Genomic DNA, 19,482 nt, shown 5'->3' on the forward strand with positions numbered 1-19,482 from the left:
TAAAAAATACAGAGCTTCTGAATTATTAGTGTACAGATTTTATGTGGACACTGGATCATTATGTATCTATTATGAAAGTTAAGAAACGTAGGAAGACTTAGAATGCTCGGTGTTGATATTTGTTTAGAATTACTTGACCATCTATATCTATTAAGGCTGTGCAGGGACCCCCTGACCTGCCTTGGAGGCCAATTCGGAGCTTCTGAGGTGGAACCAACCTGCTTTGGGCTGCTTCAGGTCCAACTCGACCCACTTTGGGCTCTGGGGCCAAAGCGGGCTCTCCCCCACCCCCGAAGCACCACATGAGGGTAACCTCCCTGCTCCGACTCTGGACCCTCGGGACATGTACTGTCAGCCTCTTCAAGGGAGTCTCCATTTTGGTGACTTCCTCTATTTCTGGAAATTGAATCCTGTGCATATGGCAGCCATAAGGCTGTCATGTACTCAACATTACAGGCGTTTACACCTGTAATGTTGCTTACATGATGACCTTACGGCTGCCATTTGCACAGGATTCAATTTCTGAAATAGAGGATATCGCAATGGTGACTCCCTTGAAGAAGATGCCAGTGTGCATCCCGAGGGTCCAGGTATGGAGGAGGGGTCTCATGCAGCTGGGTGGGGTTGGGGGCCTGCAGCTGGGTGGAGGGGCGGTGGAGTGCATGGCTGGGCAGAGGGGCTGCTGGGCTTCCAAATTGCTCCAAAGAACTTCAGAGGGATCCAACCCACTTCAGGTTGCTTTGGGCCGATCTTGACCACTCTGGGTGTGGCCCAAAGCACCCTGCTTTGGTTCAGAATTTGGCTCTGAAGCAGAAACAGTGCACAGCCCTAATATCTACATATTTTATCTTGTTTTTTTGTAAGATGTGATTCTAAACTGGCACTCTTTATATCCACTTAACATTGCAGCTACTGAGCAGGGTGGAAGACAAAACGTTTAGCTCTAAATATATTTTGATATTACTCTGTTGTTAGTCAATCTATCTTTCAGAGAGAGAGAGAGAGAGAGAGAGAGAGAGAGCGAGCGAGCGAGCACTAAAGGTTGCATTTCAGCTTAAGATTTACAGCTCAATGTGTTTTACAAACTGGATTTATGTAGTCAGAAGTAAGAACCACTGAATTCAGTGGAACTTACCCCCAGGTAACTATGTATAGGACTGCAGTCATGCTGATCCTAATAAACTGGTATTAAGCTATATACTGCCACTATTTGTGTGTGTGCACACTGTCATGAAGAGCTGATGCTGCACTTGAAAAATTACAGCACTGCATATAAGGATAAAAAATGCCCACCCTATCTATCCTATATATTCTTGTTAAATAGGATTTGTCAAATGCCTACCCCTAACATTTTGCAAAGGTATTAGTCGTAAACTCTAAAAAGATGAATAACTTTACAATTTAAACATTAATGTAGAATCACATACACCCCTTTCACATTTTCTTCCATTTGAATGTGAATGTTCTCAATTTCCATATGAGAGTTTAAGGTAGTCGCTGTAATAATTAGAGCATGTAATGGGATAAAGATTTACACAAAGAGAATTATGAATAAATCAATAGGGAGTAGTTAAATTCAACTATGTAGAAATGCATTGGACAGAAACTTATCAAATTTGAAAGTAGCCTAATCACACTTCTAGTTCACTGGATTCTGACCATGCCTACAGATTTTTTCCTTTAATTATTGTTTGAAAAACAAGATTCATTATTACACATGATAAAGTAAATAGGTTACCACAAAACATGGATTCTCAGCTTTTGCATAATACAACTCCCATGTTTTGTTTTTCAAAAGCTGTTCCAATCTTAGTCTCAGTTTAGGGGCAAAGAGACAAGAAGAGAATTATATTGGTCAACAATATATTTTAAGTTGATAACGGGGGTTGGGATAATCCTGAGGGGCAGAAAGGTGACAGTCGCACTGTTCCAGTACAATAAACACAGGTTCACGCTATGACTTAACCCAATTTTAGAGCATGTTGATGAGAACGGAAGCTAAGGCCTCCACTGCCAACTACCCACTTCTCATAAGCAGATCTGGCTGTGAGAACCTACCAGGTGACAGAAACTAGAGACTGCCATCTTGTTCTTAAAACATTTATGAAGTTGTAGCTGCTAATAATCAGACATCATGGAAGCACAGCTGCTCATCCATTCCATCCTAAGCATTTATATGCTGGCTCTGCAGCAAGTCTTAGGACCAGACTGTACATTTAGATGTATTAATGCTTGTGGTGTTTCCTAAAAGCCACAAAAATGAGTCAGGGCTTAAACCAGAGGTGAGCAACTCGTGGCCTGCCAGATGTTTTGGTCTACAGTTCCCATCATTCTTCACCATTGGCAATGCTGGCTAGGGCTAATGGTAGTTGTAAGCCAAAATATCTGAAGAGCCACAAGTTGCCCGCCTCTGGCATAAACCCTAAACAAAAAAGAGTCCCTCATTAACAATTAGTGACATAGGAGGATGAGGAATCTAGCTGAAAACTGTAAATTACAACACACCCACCCATGGCTTCTGCACTCCCTATAGCTTGTTGTAAGAAAGGAAACTACATGAAAGAGTAAATAACTATTGTTCACTTGTGCTTCCCTCGTTACTTTGGATGCTACTTAGTTTCAGAACCTAGACACTCTGGTGGTAACCAAGTCAGGTCTAAGTAGACAAACATCAACACGGATTCAGAACTGGCCATTTGCCCATTCTACTGAGAGGATGGCTTCCTGCTGAACAGATGACTGCATCCAGGCTAGCTGTTCCTTGATTGTTAGTCAAGGTAATCAAGTGGGCTGATGTCCACTGCAGCCAATCAGAGTCCAATAACTGGAATTTAAGCCCCTTACTATGTCAAACTGGACCTCTGCATTTCTATCTGTCACTGACTCCCACATACTCAGCTGATACCCTCTTCATATAACAGATTGTTTTAGTGTGGGATTGCTGCATAAGTCAAGAGTGATTATTTGAAAATGCTAGAGAGAAATCTTTCATCATCTGGCCTCTGAATCTCACAGAGCTTATTGCTTTCTCTCTTTCAAATGTTTGACCTGGTTTGTTTATTTTATTAATTATTACTCTTGGGAGATATTCACAGCTTCTGGAATATCAGTGCAAGGACTCGCAAAGCTAGGGTGCGGGGCATATTGCCTGCCTCATGTTGAAAATACCTCTTGAGACATGTGAAAGTCTTCTTGACCTACAAGTTTCAAGTGAACCTTTTACAGGAGGCATGGGAAGGAGAGCAGATCAATTAGCAGATCAGGGACCACTCCTTTTCTACTGGCATAAATAATAAATAATGGCCTTGGCTATTGGGCAGTATAAAAATAAATAAATAAATAAATAATGATAGCATCCACACAGAGACCCTTGTTGGAAGAACTGCTGAGAACCACAGGTCAATTGATCTTACATTTTAGAATAGGATTTATTAAACATTATGACCTTGTTTAATTAGCATTTCTGAGCCCCTGTTCCTAAGTTTCTCTAAGGAACTAAGCTAATGTAATAGGCCCCTATGAGCCAGGCTTTATTAAAACACTGAAATTAATGCTGATACTGTTGTAATTGTTGCATTTATTGTATTGTCTTGGGCCCGGAGGATGGAAGCCTGTGCGGGTTCATTTATGCATGGCATTTTCTTTTAAAGTAGCTTGTGGATCAAACCAGGCTTTGTCTGTGTGAAATAAATAACACAGACTGAACTATGTGCGCATGTATTGGTAATTCCTTAAAAGGGGAAATGTCAAATAAACCATGCATATGCACTGATCTGACAAGTGTTCTCATATGCTGAACTTCAATTATAATATATCCATTGATTTGAGAACTAGGATAAATGTCCTCTGAATCAGAATTGTAAAATTTAAGTGAAACTGAAGTTATAGCTAATATTTGGTTTCCTAAAGTTGGAGGAGGAAGAGAAATATGAGAAGTAAAAACTGCAGCTACAGGCCTCTCCGGTAACAGCCACAAAGCTATCTGTCATCTACTCAAGCTGCATCCATCAAGATTTTGCCCAGCAACTGTAGCGTTAGAGTGGAAGACAGTACCCAAGGCATATAAAGAAGAGTTAGCAGAGCAGTCTCTAATTTGGACTATATGATCACATGAGTTTTAAAGATCATCTTTAGAGGTTTTAAGATCATCTTCAGGGGCCCTACTCGCTGGCCTGCCACTGAGATCAGTACGGTTAGAGGGCACTAGAGAGTGGGCCTTCTCAGTGGTGGCCCCTCTCCTATGGAATTTCCTCCCAAGAGATATATGGCTGGCTCTGTCTGTGGCTGCTTTTAAGAGGGCTTTAAAAAATATTCCTGCTTTTTCTGGCTCTTAGTTGATAAAGCTGTATTGTATTTGTTATTGCTACATATTGGAACTGTATTCTATGTTGTTATATTTTAGCTGGCTTGTTTAAAAATGGTCTACATTTAAGGTTGTTTTATAATGTATTGATATGGAATTTTACTGTTATATATTGTAAGCCATCTTGAGAAGACTACAGTTTTGAAAGACAGCTAAACATATATTTAATAATAATAATAATAATAATAATATATTGAGATTGTTTGCTTGTTTGACCAGCAGCAATCAGCACTTGGACTGATAGAGTACCTGTGTAGCCTGCAGATATCATGACTGAATCTCTCAAGCCCTGCCTGGAATTGCTTGTGCTTCACGATCAATTAAAAGAATCCCTGGAAAAGTTACCTTTCTTCAGGACTACCTGACATGAAAATGGTTGTGCAGCCTGTGTGGGACCCACCATGATCTCTGGCTATCAGCTCTTCAGTAACAGGAGTTAGACCTGCTCTGCAGGTGGAAATGAGAATCAGAAGCATTATATGAGTTCCTATGACTTCCAAACTAGACGTGCAGGCCTGCCCTTAATATAGTATGTATCAAATATACCATGTTATGGTGGTGACCATAACACTGATTTCCTGGACAGCCTTGTGAGCAGGATTCTACTTAACTTTGTATAGTCTCTTCCAGAAAAACACAAAAACAAAAAACCTTTGTTGATCAGCCCCATTATATCATTTTGCAGTGTAGGCATTCAGGTGACCTCTTTATTGTCTACAACAGGGGTGGGGAACGCGTGGCTGTCCAGATGTTGCACTGAAACAGCCCTTGGCTGCATTTCCCACTTCTATAATCCAAACATAAACACAACATTGGCCAAGACTTTTGGATCTGTAATGCCTAGGACGTGCAAGCAAGTCAGAATGGCTCCTTCCGCGTTCTGTTAGCCAGGGTAACGCCATTCAAACGAACGCCGCACTCCAAACGAGAAGGGTTCGCGCAGCCCGAGCCTACGCACGTCCACCGGGAAGTAAGGCCTGCCGGATGCAGCGGCGCTTATTCCCAAGGAAACGTGCACAGCCTTCGAAAACGCTTACCGACTCGAGTCGACTGCGGGAGGTGCAATAATGTGGCTTAGAGAACTGGGGGGGGGGGGCGCCTCCGTCTCCTGAGGAAGGCAGGTCTTAACGCGCCTCTTCATGCCCGAGAGGAGTGTTGTCCAGGGCCGCTCGGCAGTTCTCTTCGGGGGGGGGGGTTCCTTGGGGGACCGCCCGCGGCCAGGTGCGCGCCAGGTACCCGCAGCCCGCCCTGCCTCTTGCGTCTTGACCCCGGAGCTGTATATATAGAGCCGCGGGGAGAGGCAGGGCGCGCGCTTTCCCCCTTCGCGAGGAGCTGCTGCTGCTTCCTGGTCGCCTTCAAGCAGCAGCCACGCTCGGCGTTTCTCGGACGTCCCAACTCCGCCGAATTCCTCCGTGACGCGGCGGCCCCGTCGTGCCTCAGGGTGGCGGCTGGGCGGAAGAAGAGGTCGGCGGCGAAGCGGTAGCTCGCCATGGCCGAGCCCAGCCCGAAAAGGCTCAAGAGCGGCCTGCCCTTCTGCACCACCCACCGCCACGGCAGAGCTCTGAGCAAGCTCGTGAAGCAGAACTTCCCGGCCGTGGTGGAGGAAGGCCTGTGCGGGGTCACCAGCGCTCTGCTGGAGACTGCCTACGTTTTCCAGATGCTGGTAAGGCGAAGCCCCTGGCTGCCTTCTCGCACCTTCGGCGCTGCTGCTGTTGCAGCGTCTCCCCACATCATGTTTTGCTTTGCTGGACCACGACGTCTCGCTCTGTGCCTGCCTTTTCGAGGCGCCCCTGCCTTCCTTCCTTCCTTCCTTCCTTCCTCACCCGCTTCTCTGCACCGTCACGCCCCTCAGCAGATTTCTTTCCTTCCCAATTTCCCTTCTGCCCGGGATTTTAGGCCCGACGATGTACATAGCTTGAGTTTTCCTGGCTAATAGTAACTCGCGGGCAGAACGCCTGAAGTGAACTCCAGGGAGAAACAGGGCAGTGAGGTCACAGCAAGTGCCATCTGAGCTGGCTCAGTCACACGTGTGAACTTGTAAAGTTGCAGCCATAAAGCCATGAATATGTAGATGCGCGTCGTTGTGCTTCTCCTGGTAGTACCCATGAGAAGGCAGTGTGCACCCATTCCGTCTTTTCTTTCTTAATGGATTAACTGCAGTGAGAGAAAGGACAGAAGAAAAACACCAGGGTTATGAGTGGAAGATGATGTCTTCTGGACAGCTGTAAAATTCTGTCAAATTCCTCATCTGCTCACAATTCAACCCCTCAGACATGGGAAGCCTTCTAGTAGACTTTAGTCACTGGGCTGGGTTGCATGATCGCCTCATTCCACCGTGGCTTATTTAAGCCATGGTGGGTTGCGGTGTGTGTGTCTGCAGCCACTTTGAATATTCAAGCTGCGGTGGGTAGTTGCTGTGGATTATCATGTCTTCTGAGTCTTTAATAGATTCAGTGCACGTTAAGGTTAGGGGTAGAAGTAGGATCTTTTTGCCTTTGGAGATTTTATTTATTTCATTTTCATCTCACCATTTTTCCTTCAAGGAATTCAAGGTGGATTACATGATTCTCCTCCTTTCCATTTTTATACTCACAACAACCCTATGAGGTAGGTAAGGCTAAAAGTCAGTGACTGGCCCAAAGTCACCCAGTGAGCTTCATCGCCAAGTGGGGACTAGAATGTGGATTTCCTGAGTCCCAGTCCAACACTCTAACCATTGCACCACACTTCATAGGTGACCTATGAAGTAGCCTGGTAGGTGATAGAAAAGTGACAAAGTTCCACTGACTATATAATACAGCAGTTCCAATATTACTGCAGTAGTTTATTAGACCAACCAAAAGGACACCAAAAATGTGTGCAAGCATTTGAGATCTCTTTAATCAGGTAAGACGTTATAAAAAGCAGGTTGCAGGGAGAGAAAAAGAAAGCTGTTTTGATGTTGAAGCCCTGGTGTCTCCATGATCACTGTCATGAGATGGAATGTGGGAAGAAGGGCCTGCAGAGGTTGTTGCAGATAATGTGATGGTTTCAGGTTTCATCTGGAGCTGCCCCTAGGATTCCTGGGAGCAAGAAAGGCAAAAGGTTTGATCCCCCACATCTTTGTGTCCTTTTAGTTGGCCTAATCAAGGTTTTACACTAGTATGGATTTTGATCCCCGCCCCCCCTTATGGCCAACACATGGTATCTTTGCTTATAGTAGAGCTGAAGGATCAAGAGTGAGGCGGGGAAGGGTGAAGCTAGCTGGACACGGAGGCCGGTTAGGTGGTGAAAGGGTTGTTGAAGCAAAGTTCAGAATGAACAGAAAGCAACACCCCAAGTCAATACAAGTAATGAGGAAGAAAAACTGACTCAGGGTGGAGTGGTGGGAGGCTGTGACCACATCTTTCAGCTGTCACTACATTCCTTCTAAAGAGAAAAGGGGAAGCTGTTGGCAACACTGCCCTGATTAAATGTAAGGATCACAATTTAAGATGACAATATTCACAGAATATGAAAACATATTTTGTTACCAAAAACAATGAGGAAAGAGATTAATATGAGCCATAACTGCCATGCTCCCTGCAGGTGCAGAATGTGCTGGAGCTTAGTATGACTCTGAATCTGTTTTTTGCACATGGTTAATACTTTTCTTCATGTTTAAACATTGTTCAGACCTTAGTGAGTGTTCTTATCCCATGTAAGTAATGAGCTATCTGGCCATCACCTGTTGTGCCTCTGCAATCCCACATAGCCATTGGTTAAAGATCTGTTGTAATGTCGTGGCCCTAAATGCTGTGTGGAAAGGATTCATCATAAAATGCTGACAAATAGTATGGCTTCCATGAAGAAAGTAAAAGGCATGTTTAGTTGGGGAAAAAACCTCAAAAAGAGCCTAGAGCTGGGGTGAGGAACCTCTTCCAGCCCAAGGGCCAAATTCAATTTTGGAGAAGCTCTTGGGTGCCACATTCCAGTGGGTCTGAATGCAAGGTGAGTGGACCCCAAATACAAAAAAACTGCCAGCATATTGTAGCTCAAAGCTGTGCCTGCCAGTAACAGCCTGAGGAGAAGCATTTCAACAAATGAGTTGTGGTTGGGGGATAGGGGCATGGTCATCTGGAGATCCTCAGAGGGCTGGATTGGGACCATAGGAGGGCCAGATTTGGCCCCGGGCCTAAGGTTCCCCACCACTGGCCTAGAGACTGTTTTGTTTTTGTTTTCAAGACCATTATTTAGTTGGATAGGGGCAGAAGTCAAAGGCAAGGTTGCTAGGGTCTAGGTAACTGATTAGAACATAAGCCTGAGAGGCAGAGATCTAAGAGTGGGCAGCTCAAGAGACCGGAAGGCTTAAGAGGGGGAAATACGGCAGACAGTGGATTAGGGAAGTAGGGACATGAAGAGTATGGAAATCCAAGGCCAGTTCTTCCATTATGGAAGCAACATGGCAGCTTTTTCCAGTGGTTCCATGCCACTGTGTTTTCAATTACATAAGAATCCAGAAACAAATGTGAAAATCAAACCCATGATAGCACCGGAGGCCAGATCCAGAGGGTGGGGTGGAAGATGTAGTGTTAATATGGTTCTTCCTATGTGATCCCACCTTTCCCACATATCTGAGCTACCAGGGAATGGTAGCTATGTCCCCTGTGTTCTTTAACTTTCCATTCTCCAACTACTTTTCCTTAAGCAACACAGCTTCTAACTTTCTGCAACATAGGCTGTGTCTAATGATATAGCCCCTGGCATTTACTTTCACAAATATTTGCTGTAGAAATATATAGCCCTCTGATTCAGCAACAGAGATCTGCATGCAGAAGCAGTCTTGTATGCATGTTGTCAATACTGATGTGCGTTTGGATGAACATCCCTGTTCACACTGGGATGCTCAGTTGAGCCTATTGAACTGGTTGGATGCATTTTTAATATGCATTCAGGTCAACCAGTTGGCGTGTCCAGTGATGAGAGGCAGAAAACTTTCTGCTGCTACATTTTTCTGCAAAATTTCAATTTCTAAAACTCCATAGTTTCCTAAAATTAATTAGTAACATTATGAAAGGATACATACCCATACATTATTAGTTAAATGGGGCAGTTCCTAAGTTGTAATTTAAATGTGCATGTATGTCACTATCCCTAAGAAAGGGATGGATGGATAGATAGATTTGGATCTGGAGATATGTTCACCTAAGGAAGTCCACAGAAAGAAATTCCCACCCCCACCTCATCCAACATTGTTCAGGAGGGTCCCCAGACACTCCAGAAATGCATTTCAATGGCTGCTAGTCACTGAAAGGGAGAGGAGGAGATAGGAAACTTTCTTTTCATGAACTTCCTGAAGTTAACTTATCTTAGAAACCAAGCCATAATATATCATGCACAGTTTTTAGGGTATGTTAAAATTAATAGCCCAGCTTTCAGTGCCTTTATTTCCCCCCCCCCTCAAAGTATAAAGAATTGAATGTAAAGCACTGTACATTCAACTTTACAATTCTATGAATTGTAAAGGCTTAAAATAGTTATAAGTATTCCAGTAAAAACATTTTTCAAGTCAAGTTTTGCATTTAACTAAATGTGAGTGTGCAGTATTGATCTTTCTTTCCTAATCAAATATTTCAGTTCAACTACTTCTAGCTTTTGGAAAAACTTTTCAGATATTTGAACATGGGTAAAATTAACATGCCATACATTTTTAATGCTCTAAATATAAATGTGCCAAATCAGATCCCAACCAGTTTAGGGTATTGAAACATTTCCGGGAAAACTAATTATCCATGACTATAGCTGGATCAGTCTTTTGACTGTATAGCCTTTTGCCTAAACTACAAGCTTTCTCTTAGTTTATAAAACAGAGAAAGAGAAAGGAAGAGAATCCAAGGTATTTAATTTGAAAGAATATTTTCATCTATGACAATATGTTAGAAAAGCAATGATTTCCTACACCATTGAAGAATTAGAACTGTTCCAATAACTTTTACTCTTAAAATCTCAAGGTGTTTTTGAAATGTTCTCCCTTATTCTCCTTTTTGGAATTTAAAGCTAAGTAAACAAGGACTTTGTATATGAACTGCACTGGATGTTTTATTGTTTATTTGCAAAATATAGGGTGAAATCTTTGATCATTCTGATATGGCTTTACCGAACATCTCAAAATTCTTCCGGGATCAGGCTAAGGAGGAGAGGGAAGCAGCAGAAGCTCTGATACAATACCATCATGACAGAGGAGGCCTATACTGTACCAGAGTTATCCAGGTATGTGGCAAAAGTGTGTCTTCATGTCAGACTTTTGACTTCATACATTTTAGTTTACCAGTGCAATTCCCTTTCATATATACATATTCTTTAATCTTTGATATATTGAAATGTTTTGTTATTAAAACATGTGGCACGACACAATGCATGTTTACTCAGAAGAAAATCCCTCTGAGTTCAATGGAATGTATTCTAGTAAAAATTATTAGGATTGAAGCCTTGGCTTATGTCTTATCATCTAGGTACAAGGACATGAATGCAGATTTCTAATAAGGGATAATGCACTTTTCTAATATGCTGATAATATCCAGTCATGTTTCAGGCATTCACATTCGCAAGTCAGTTTCAAATATTATGCAGAATCTCTGACAAAGAAAGCATAAGTGAACTGCCTGTCTGGTGTAACAATCAAAGGGGAACTCATACCTATACCTGATCATGTATCTCTTTCATGTTACCTTAGAAACGTAAAAAGAGATAACTCATTCACTTTTCTTCTGCCTAACATCTGGAGTTTCATGCCCTGGCAATGCTAAAGGGTCAGATTTGGCGTTTAGTTTATCCTTCAGTCTTAATACACTTGTTTTGGGATGGTGGTGGTGGTGTGTGTGTTCTTAACTGTAGTTGGAATCCCACCCCCTCTGACCCATAACCAGAACGTTAGAGGCATGTGAATATACGTTAACATATATAAAAATGCTGTCACAATGCCATCTCTACCTACTGTGTATAAAATAACTTCAAAGCAGAATGTACTGAAGTTTTGTTTTTCTGTTCCAAGGCAACTACTTACGCTTTTCCCACACCCTGAGACAGCCAGCACAATCCATCTCTTTTTAAAATCTAGCCAAATTCCATTTGATATTTAACTAATTTAATCTTTTATAAGAAGGTTCATGCCATGTATTTGTATCCAACTGTTCCTCCAAGGAACTCAAGGCAGAGTACGCAGGATTTTCCCACTTTGAGATTCACGTGTATCTGTTTCATGCAACTTTATTCACCTTCATAGCAATATGAATTGTTACAATCCAGATCAAAATCTCATTATCCTGTTAGCAGTACACATAAGTGGCATATCATCATCCACACCAATGTGGCCAAAACTTGGATAACATATGATATAAAACTGCTATAAGCTTGGTTAGCATCCTCGGGTACATATGTTTGTTTGCTATATTTGTACCCCACAAGTCTCACTATAACTTTAACTTTGTAAGTTTGGGTGGGCTGAAAGATGATGATTTCCCACTGTTACTAGCGAGTGTCATAGCTGACCAGGGATTTGAATCTGGATTACCCAAATCCAAACCTACCACACTAGCTTTGTAAGATGTTACCCTCTTACCTCTGTCTTTTAGGCAACAATACAAGCAACTGAAAATGTAATGGAAGCAATTGCAACTTTTAATCTTTGTAATCTTTGTTGTACTCTTTGTGATTCCAGAAACCACCCAATGTGTTAATAAATGGTGTGGCACCAGCCCTGGAAGTAGCCCTTTTACAGTGGAAGACAATAGCAGGCTATTTTGAAGAGCTTTATGCTCTGAGCATCAAGAACTCAGACCCTCACACTGCAAGCACAATTAAGAAGCGGTTTCTTGCACCCAAGATCCAGAGGATCAAGCTGATGGGAGATCTAATTACCAATGCTCATAGGCTTAGGAGTGCCCAGGTTGGCAAATGCGACCTTGAGAACTATCTTATAGACCGTTTGCAAAAAGAGCTTAAGATTAGTCCAGATTCAGAAGCTCACTGCAGTCTCAGTGTACCACTTCAGAAATGCCCAGGAACTGCAAAGGAGCTGCAACCGCTGCAAGAGGAATTCCCACAGCACAACAATAGCATAAAGCCAAAATACACAGGCCTATATTGCTCCCCCTCTCAGCCTCGGTGGAAAGGTTTATGGGAGGCAGATCGAAGGCAGGAGCAGAAATGGTATTAGATTGTTTGGGATCATGAAGTACCCCACTGCTGAAAAGCAATATGGTATTCATATATCATTAAATTGGTCCACCATAGGTGTTTGTGGGTAGACATCTGGTATGTGAAAGCAGAATCCCCACAAACAGGGTAATTGTACAATCACAATTATTTTGTCAGTTGCACCTTGTTTGAAAGGGAAGTTATTCCAAAAAATTAACCACACTGTGATTTAGCATATATGCTGTTAGAGTTTTTCCAGTTTGGGTTTATTTGTGGTGATGTTTAGTGATGTTTAATTTAAAAGAAAAACTTGCTAAAATTAAATTTCTAGTTTTGTTTTAGTTTATTCTATGAACTACTTTAACCCATGAACAACACAGAGTCTTGGATTGAAAGGTCCATGAGAGGAGTTTTGCTCATGGAATGTTCCCAACTTCAGAATGGGTGGGGAAGTGGTTTTTGCCAATCTCCATACAGCTCCTCCTGCCTCCCAAAATCTGCCCTGGAGAGCTGGGAGGTGGGAGGAAGGGGGAATTGGCAAAAAAAATCACCTTCCCTTGTCCCTTCCATGAGTGGGATCCTCCATGGATTGCAACGCCTTCTATGAATGGAAGGAATCCTATTTATAGAAGGGCTGCATTGGATCCAGCTCATAATTGTGTACCTCTAGTATAGATTAGCATTAGGTCAACTTGATTCAGGGCATCAACAACAATCTTAGTTTTTTCTACTATGAAGTAAAATTCTTTTATAATACATTCCTTTGAAATCACAAGACAAATTAGGTTTTAGTCTTACAATGATTGCTCTGGTGGATGTATTTATGAGCTTAATAAAATTAAATTTTATTATATAGATTTATGCTAGAAAAGAGTATTTTTATATTGCTACATAGCACTATATAAGCACAATATAATTATTTTTACCTTTATACATTGAATTTAGATATTTCTGTAAGGTGGTCTTAATAAGGAGGGGTTTTAAACTGCATATTTAATATGCTTGCTGTGCCAATTATACATGTAAATTTTAAAAAACTGAAATAAAGTTTTCCTCTTCTGCTCTTTTTATGAGGAGCTGTGATTATTAACATGTTCTGTTGAAATGGAAAAGCATATGTAGGAATAAATCTTTCATAAACGAATTAAGCCAGAGGCGGTTAGAAGGTAGATCAGGATTGAGCAGGGGGTTGGACTTAATAGGCCCCTTCCAACCCTACTATTCTATGATTCTATGATCCACTGGTAGATCTCTGGGTGATTTGAAGTAGATCAGCAAGGATTTCCGACTTGTCAATGTTAAACGTTTAAAACAACGAAATGTCTTTTCCCCACCTCCCCACAATCAAATTGGACTAAAGAAATGAAGAAAGTTTGTAGTAACCAGGAATGGATTTTTATACAGAAGGACTTGAGTTCCTCTCAGTTCTGACATGCAGAACAAATTCCTGTGCTCACCACCTGCTCAGAGGCACCATGTACTTTAATTCTAAGTGTACATCTTTTCCAATTGGCTCCAGTTGGTGAGTCTCAGGGTTTTAGTAAGACACAAAGACAAGGTAGATCCTTCAAGCCTGAAGTCTGGCCTCCCCTGAATTATGCACATCCTGAGCAGACACAGTGCTTAACCATGTCTGTTTCCCTTAACACTGAGGGGCAGGGGGCAGGTTTATCCTCAACCTAGCAATGTCCTTGAGTGCATTCCTTTACTGTCTCCCATATATGTGAATGCCTGTCATTCATTCCGATGGAGGGGGGGACCCAGCACTAGGATGCTGTTATAATGGGGAAGGAGATACTGTCCACCCCAACAATTTTGCAGGGGGTTGCAATATATCTCTGCATAGAAATGCATCCCACTGAAAGAAAAGCAATTTGAGGCTGTAATCCTGTACATACCTGGAGTAAGTCCCACACAAAGTTGAACACAATGGGTCTTACTTCTGAGTAGGGTTGTATAGGGCTGCATTGTGAAAGTGCTTAATTATGGCTAGATTGTGCCCAATATAAACTACCATAATCAAAACTTTTGTGAGCATTTAATATCTGGCATAGCTCACCTTGTCTCTACTTTAACATATTTATCATGGTAGAGTTTGGAGAATTCAACCACATTAATGCTCCATTCTCATAAAGATTATCATAATTAGATTATTCTAGACCAGTCTTCCCAACTTGGTGCCATCCACATGTGCATTGGACATGCTGGCTGGGGATGATGGGGGTTGTAGTACAACACATGTAGGACACCAGGTTGGGGAAGGCTGTTCTAGAACAGAGATAGCCACTTCCTTCAAAATGGGGTGACTAGATTTTTTCCCAGAGAAGCTGACTACATCTGTTGCCACTCCCCAGACTTCTCTGGTGTGCCCACCTATTGCCAGCCAAGTCAAAAGGGGCACCTTCCATGCTGTTAAGCAGCACACAGATTGCTGTTTCTCTCTTGGCAGGCAGATGAGAAGATGTCCCAGATGCCTGGGTGCTAGCACAGAGACCTTTGGGGTATCTTCTCATTTAGTGCTAGGAGGTGTATCAGCCAAAGTAGTAGCCTGGCCTAGCCAACACCCCGTCTGAGATAGTCATTGAAGGAGTGCTGCTGCCCATATTCAAGACAATTCCAACCAGGGAGAGGAGAGTGGGCTACAGAAACTGGAGTAGGAACATATTGGCATGGTATTCCAATTAGTCATCTCTATTCCAGACCAAGGACCTAGAATGAATAAATAAGGACTTAATAATTAAGATGGTGCTCAAGGGTAGATTATGAAATAAGAAAACAGATATATAAGCAGATATATATATGGACTAAAAGATCCATAAATAATATTTATTTGTTGAATGGGGTACGGCTACCCTTGAAAGACCAGGTCCGCAGCCTGGGGGTCATTTTGGACTCCCAGCTGTCCATGGAGGCTCAGGTGTCAGCTGTGAGCCGGACAGCGCTGTATCAACTCCATCTGATACGGCGGCTGCGCCCCTTCCTTCCCGACCATCTGCTCCCATCGGTAGTACATGCCCTGGTCTCCTCTCGTTTAGACTACTGTAATGCGCTCTACGTGGGGTTACCCTTGAAGACGGTTCAGAAGCTGCAGCTGGTACAGAACTCGGCGGCTCGCCTGATTAAAGGCAGCCGCTGGCGACATCACATCACTCCAGTGCTGAAGGAGTTGCACTGGTTACCAGTTGTTTTCCGGGCCAAATTCCAGGTGTTGGTTTTGACCTTTAAAACCCTATATGGTTCTGGCCCAGCCTATCTTAAGGAGCGCCTCCAGCAACACCAGACAGGCCGCTTAACAAGATCAGCCTCGGATGGCCTTCTCTCTGTCCCATCAGCCAGGACAGCTAGACTGGTGGGGACAAGGGAGAGGGCCTTTTCTGTGGTGGCCCCCACTCTGTGGAACTCCCTCCCTAGAACTCCGTCATGCCCCCTCTTTAATGAGCTTCCGTCGTGCATTAAAAACGTGGTTGTTCAGGCAGGCATTTGGGGTGGGTTAGGGTATTTTAAAAAAAAATTATGGTAGAATTTTATTGTTTTAAATTGTTTTATGGTATGTTGTACATCGCCCAGAGTGGCTGGGTGACCAGCCAGATGGGCGATTAATAAATTTAATAATAAATAAATAAATAATAAATATTTATCCACCGTAAAATAAGCTTAATTTAACAGCACATGGTTAACTATGGAGAACTGTTTATGAGCTAGTAGGATATCTCATGTGGTGCCATGCCAGTGTTCACTCTCTTTTACTTAATTCCCATAGAAAGATGATAAGTAACATTCAATGGTGGGCCTTGTATGGTCTTTGATTACTTTGGTGTACAAAATTATGCATGGTGTTGAGAAAGTGGAAACAGAAGTCCCCCTCCCACCAATAATACTAGAACATGGGATCATCCAATAAAGCTTATTGGTGGGAGATTCAGGACAGATAAAAGGAAGTAGTTCCACAAAGCACATAGCTAAACTATAGAATTTGCTACCACAAGATGTAGTGGCCACCAATTTGGATGGCTTTAAAGAGGGATTAGACAAATTTATGAAAGATAAGGCTACCAATGGCTACTAGTCCTGATGGCTATATATTACCTACAGATTCAGATTCAGTTGTATTATGTCTTTGTATCCCAGTTGCTGGGGAGTATGAATGGGAGACTGCTATTGCCCTCATGTCCCACTTAGGGGTTTCACAGGCAGCTGGTTGGCCATTGTGGGAACAGAATGCTGGATTAGACAGACCCTTGGTCTGATCCAGCATGGTTCTTATTTTCTTAATTCTGAGCAAGAAAACAGAAGGAGGTGAGCATCCAAAGTAGATCACAGAGAACAGAAACAGTTTCTCAGGATGCAAAATTGAATTTGTAGTAAGAAGCCCAATGCGTTTCAGCCTTTTAACTTATTTTTAGGTGTTCTTCAGGAACTCCTAAAGAAAAATGTCTGCAGAATATTTTCAGCAAAAGATTGTCTCCTATGTCAATCTACTGGTGAATCTTTTGCTGAAAAGATTCTGCAGACAGTTTTTTTTAGTAACCCCCTTATGTTTTTCTTACGTTCATTGAAGAATATTGCATTGGCCAGCGCGATTATAGTCCAAAAGACTTGCAAGAGTCTTTTGGACCAGATAGTAATATTAGGACATGCAATATTATTCCAAATACTACTGACAGCTAGAATGGAGAAAAAGAAACCCTTAGTTTAAAATAAAACAAGTTTTCATTTCACCTGTTTGCTGCTGCTACTGTACTGGATGAATTTAGAAAGAGTGAGTGAGCATCCCCTAGTGGATTATAAGTATAACGCATGTTGAATTAGTTTTGAAGGGTAGATCATTACCAAGCTTTGGAACCTATCAAAAATAACCCAGTTGAAATACCTGTCATTTTGATGCCAACTTGGGTAGTTATAGATCATTTAACAGTTGGCCTTGGCACAGAGATCAGGCAATGGTTTCCATTTGAGTCTGTTTAATACACACTTTTAAAATATTGCAAACACATGGCTTGTTCATATCTGTATAAAAGCTGACTGTAAAACAGTCTGTGGCAACATACCACTAACTAGCTACTTGTACATATAAAAGTATTGACACTTGCATTGCTATATTAGAGCACCAGAGAAAGAGAAGTGGAAAGATATTTCGGATAGTGCCATTGTGATAAAATAACATAATAGTGACTATACCATAAACTATTAAATATACAATAACCTATTAATTATATACTATAAACTACTCAGTGTGTGCACACACACGCACACACAGAGACACACGTATATAAACTGATGTATTGCATAATATAACCAGAAGAAAAATTGCTACTGCTTACTGTAGCAGTGGGTAACCTTCGGCCCTCCAGGTGTTTTGGCCTACAATTCCCATCAGCCCTACCCTGCATAGCCAATGGTAAGGAATCATGGGAGTTGTAGGCCAAAACATCTGGAGGGCCACAAGTTTCCCACCCCTGGTCTAAGGGCTACAGTTCAGGAGCAGGAGCAGCATCCAGCTGGCATTGCCTTCCCAGAGCCAAGAGATTTGGCTGCCATTTGCATCTCTGACTGGGCTGGAATAAAAGACCAAGAGGGCACCTCAGTCCACAACAGCCTTGCTGAATAATATACAAAGTACCTTAGGCTGCCATCCATACTTACATGGGAGTAAATCCAATTGAATACAATGGCATTTACTTCCACGTAAGCACTCACAAGATCGCGCTTTGCCATTCCCGCATTTCCAGAAAACTTGCTATACTTACTGAGAGACTCTCCCCTCCTCACTTCCTTTATCTCCCGCCAATCCGTTTTTAAATCTGTGACCCTCCCCGCCACAGCTATCGAGCCCCCACTATCTTGGGAAGCAACAGCTCAGGGGTCGGAAGCTGCCACAATCTCAAACGGTCTTTCCAACCGGCCCGTTTATAAAGGTGGCTAGAAAGCTGAAAAGGAAGGGTGGGGGCTGGGAAGAGAGATAACTGGGGGCGATGAGATCGGGTGGGAGATTCTTGTTTGGCGAACGGCCCCAAAGGGTTCCCGGAAGACCCTTAACTGCCCGTTGATCATCCTGAAAATCAACACTCATCAGGCTCTCGCTAGAGACCCCGTTCTTGGCCGATGTGAAGACGCGCCCTCATCTGCACACTTTCATCACGAAATGAGGCCCATTCAGTGCAATTACCCGTACCGACGGGCAAGGTCCGGTCGAAGGTGCCTTCTTCGCCTTCTCACAATCAGAGCAGGACGCTCATTCAGCGCTGTCCGAAAGGGAAAGGCCCCGTCGAAAGCTTGTTTTACGCAAGCTACTGCGTTCAGCGGGGCTCATTTACTGCTTGGAGTCAACCAGCCTTCCAGGAATGCTTCTTTCTCTCCCCCCGTCCCCATCCGGCTGCATCAGGAGATATCTTAACTGTGCTTAGGATCGCGGCCTAACAGCGCGATCCTGTACATGTCCAGTCAGAGGGAAATCCCACTGAAGATAATGAGGCTTACTCCCAGGTAAGCGAATATAAAAGTTGCAGCCATGGTAAATACATTTAGAATTGGGGTTTACGAACACCAGCACCACCACGCCTTCAATAGCCAGAGCAGAGCTAGGGAATCCCGGGCCCTCCTCTTGTCGTTGGCCTACAACGTCCATCATCCCTGCCCATTGGCCATGCTGACTGGGGCTGATGGGAGTTGGAGTCCAATAACTTCTGGAGGGCCTCAGGTTCCCTACCCTGGAACTTGAGTGAGGGAAAAGGAATCCTGCTTTGGAAAATTCCCATTTACAAGACCCCCCCCCCCCAAGAGTCAACGTTGCTCCTGCCTGGCTTTCAGACCGAGAGAGGCGTGCCTTCGGCATGCCCGACTCGTGGCCTGAAAGGAAGCTTCTCCAGAGAACTTGTAACACCCCCATCCCCTGGCAAAGGTGCACCACACGATTCCGGGCTGCTTTTTGGCACTTGGTACTACTCCCCCCGCCCCCCTTGGCGGAA

General features: G+C 43.0%; 1 protein-coding gene across 1 annotated transcript; it reads left to right on the forward strand.

Moving 5' to 3' along the window:
• Positions 1–5,794: 5,794 nt before the first annotated feature.
• On the forward strand, positions 5,795–13,605 carry LOC146357764 (ferritin light chain-like). The gene is made up of 3 exons (XM_084855041.1): positions 5,795–6,026; positions 10,445–10,591; positions 12,039–13,605. Exons 1-3 carry the CDS (start codon positions 5,853–5,855, stop codon positions 12,534–12,536), a joined length of 819 nt encoding a protein of 272 aa, XP_084711167.1. The 5' UTR covers positions 5,795–5,852; the 3' UTR covers positions 12,537–13,605.
• Positions 13,606–19,482: the final 5,877 nt, after the last annotated feature.

Source organism: Heloderma suspectum, chromosome 1 (assembly GCF_057233095.1).
Source record: "Heloderma suspectum isolate Gila_16-S chromosome 1, 16-S_ref, whole genome shotgun sequence".
Classification (NCBI taxonomy): Eukaryota; Metazoa; Chordata; class Lepidosauria; order Squamata; family Helodermatidae; genus Heloderma; species Heloderma suspectum.

What these genes read in the sequence shown, in the direction of transcription:
- LOC146357764 (XM_084855041.1), top strand. Translation starts at nt 5,853, where the DNA reads ATGGCCGAGCCCAGCCCGAAAAGGCTCAAGAGCGGCCTGCCCTTCTGC. An exon ending in CCTACGTTTTCCAGATGCTG is followed by an intron (nt 6,027 to 10,444) that starts GTAAGGCGAAGC and finishes TGCAAAATATAG; the next exon opens with GGTGAAATCTTTGATCATTC. An exon ending in ACTGTACCAGAGTTATCCAG is followed by an intron (nt 10,592 to 12,038) that starts GTATGTGGCAAA and finishes TTGTGATTCCAG; the next exon opens with AAACCACCCAATGTGTTAAT.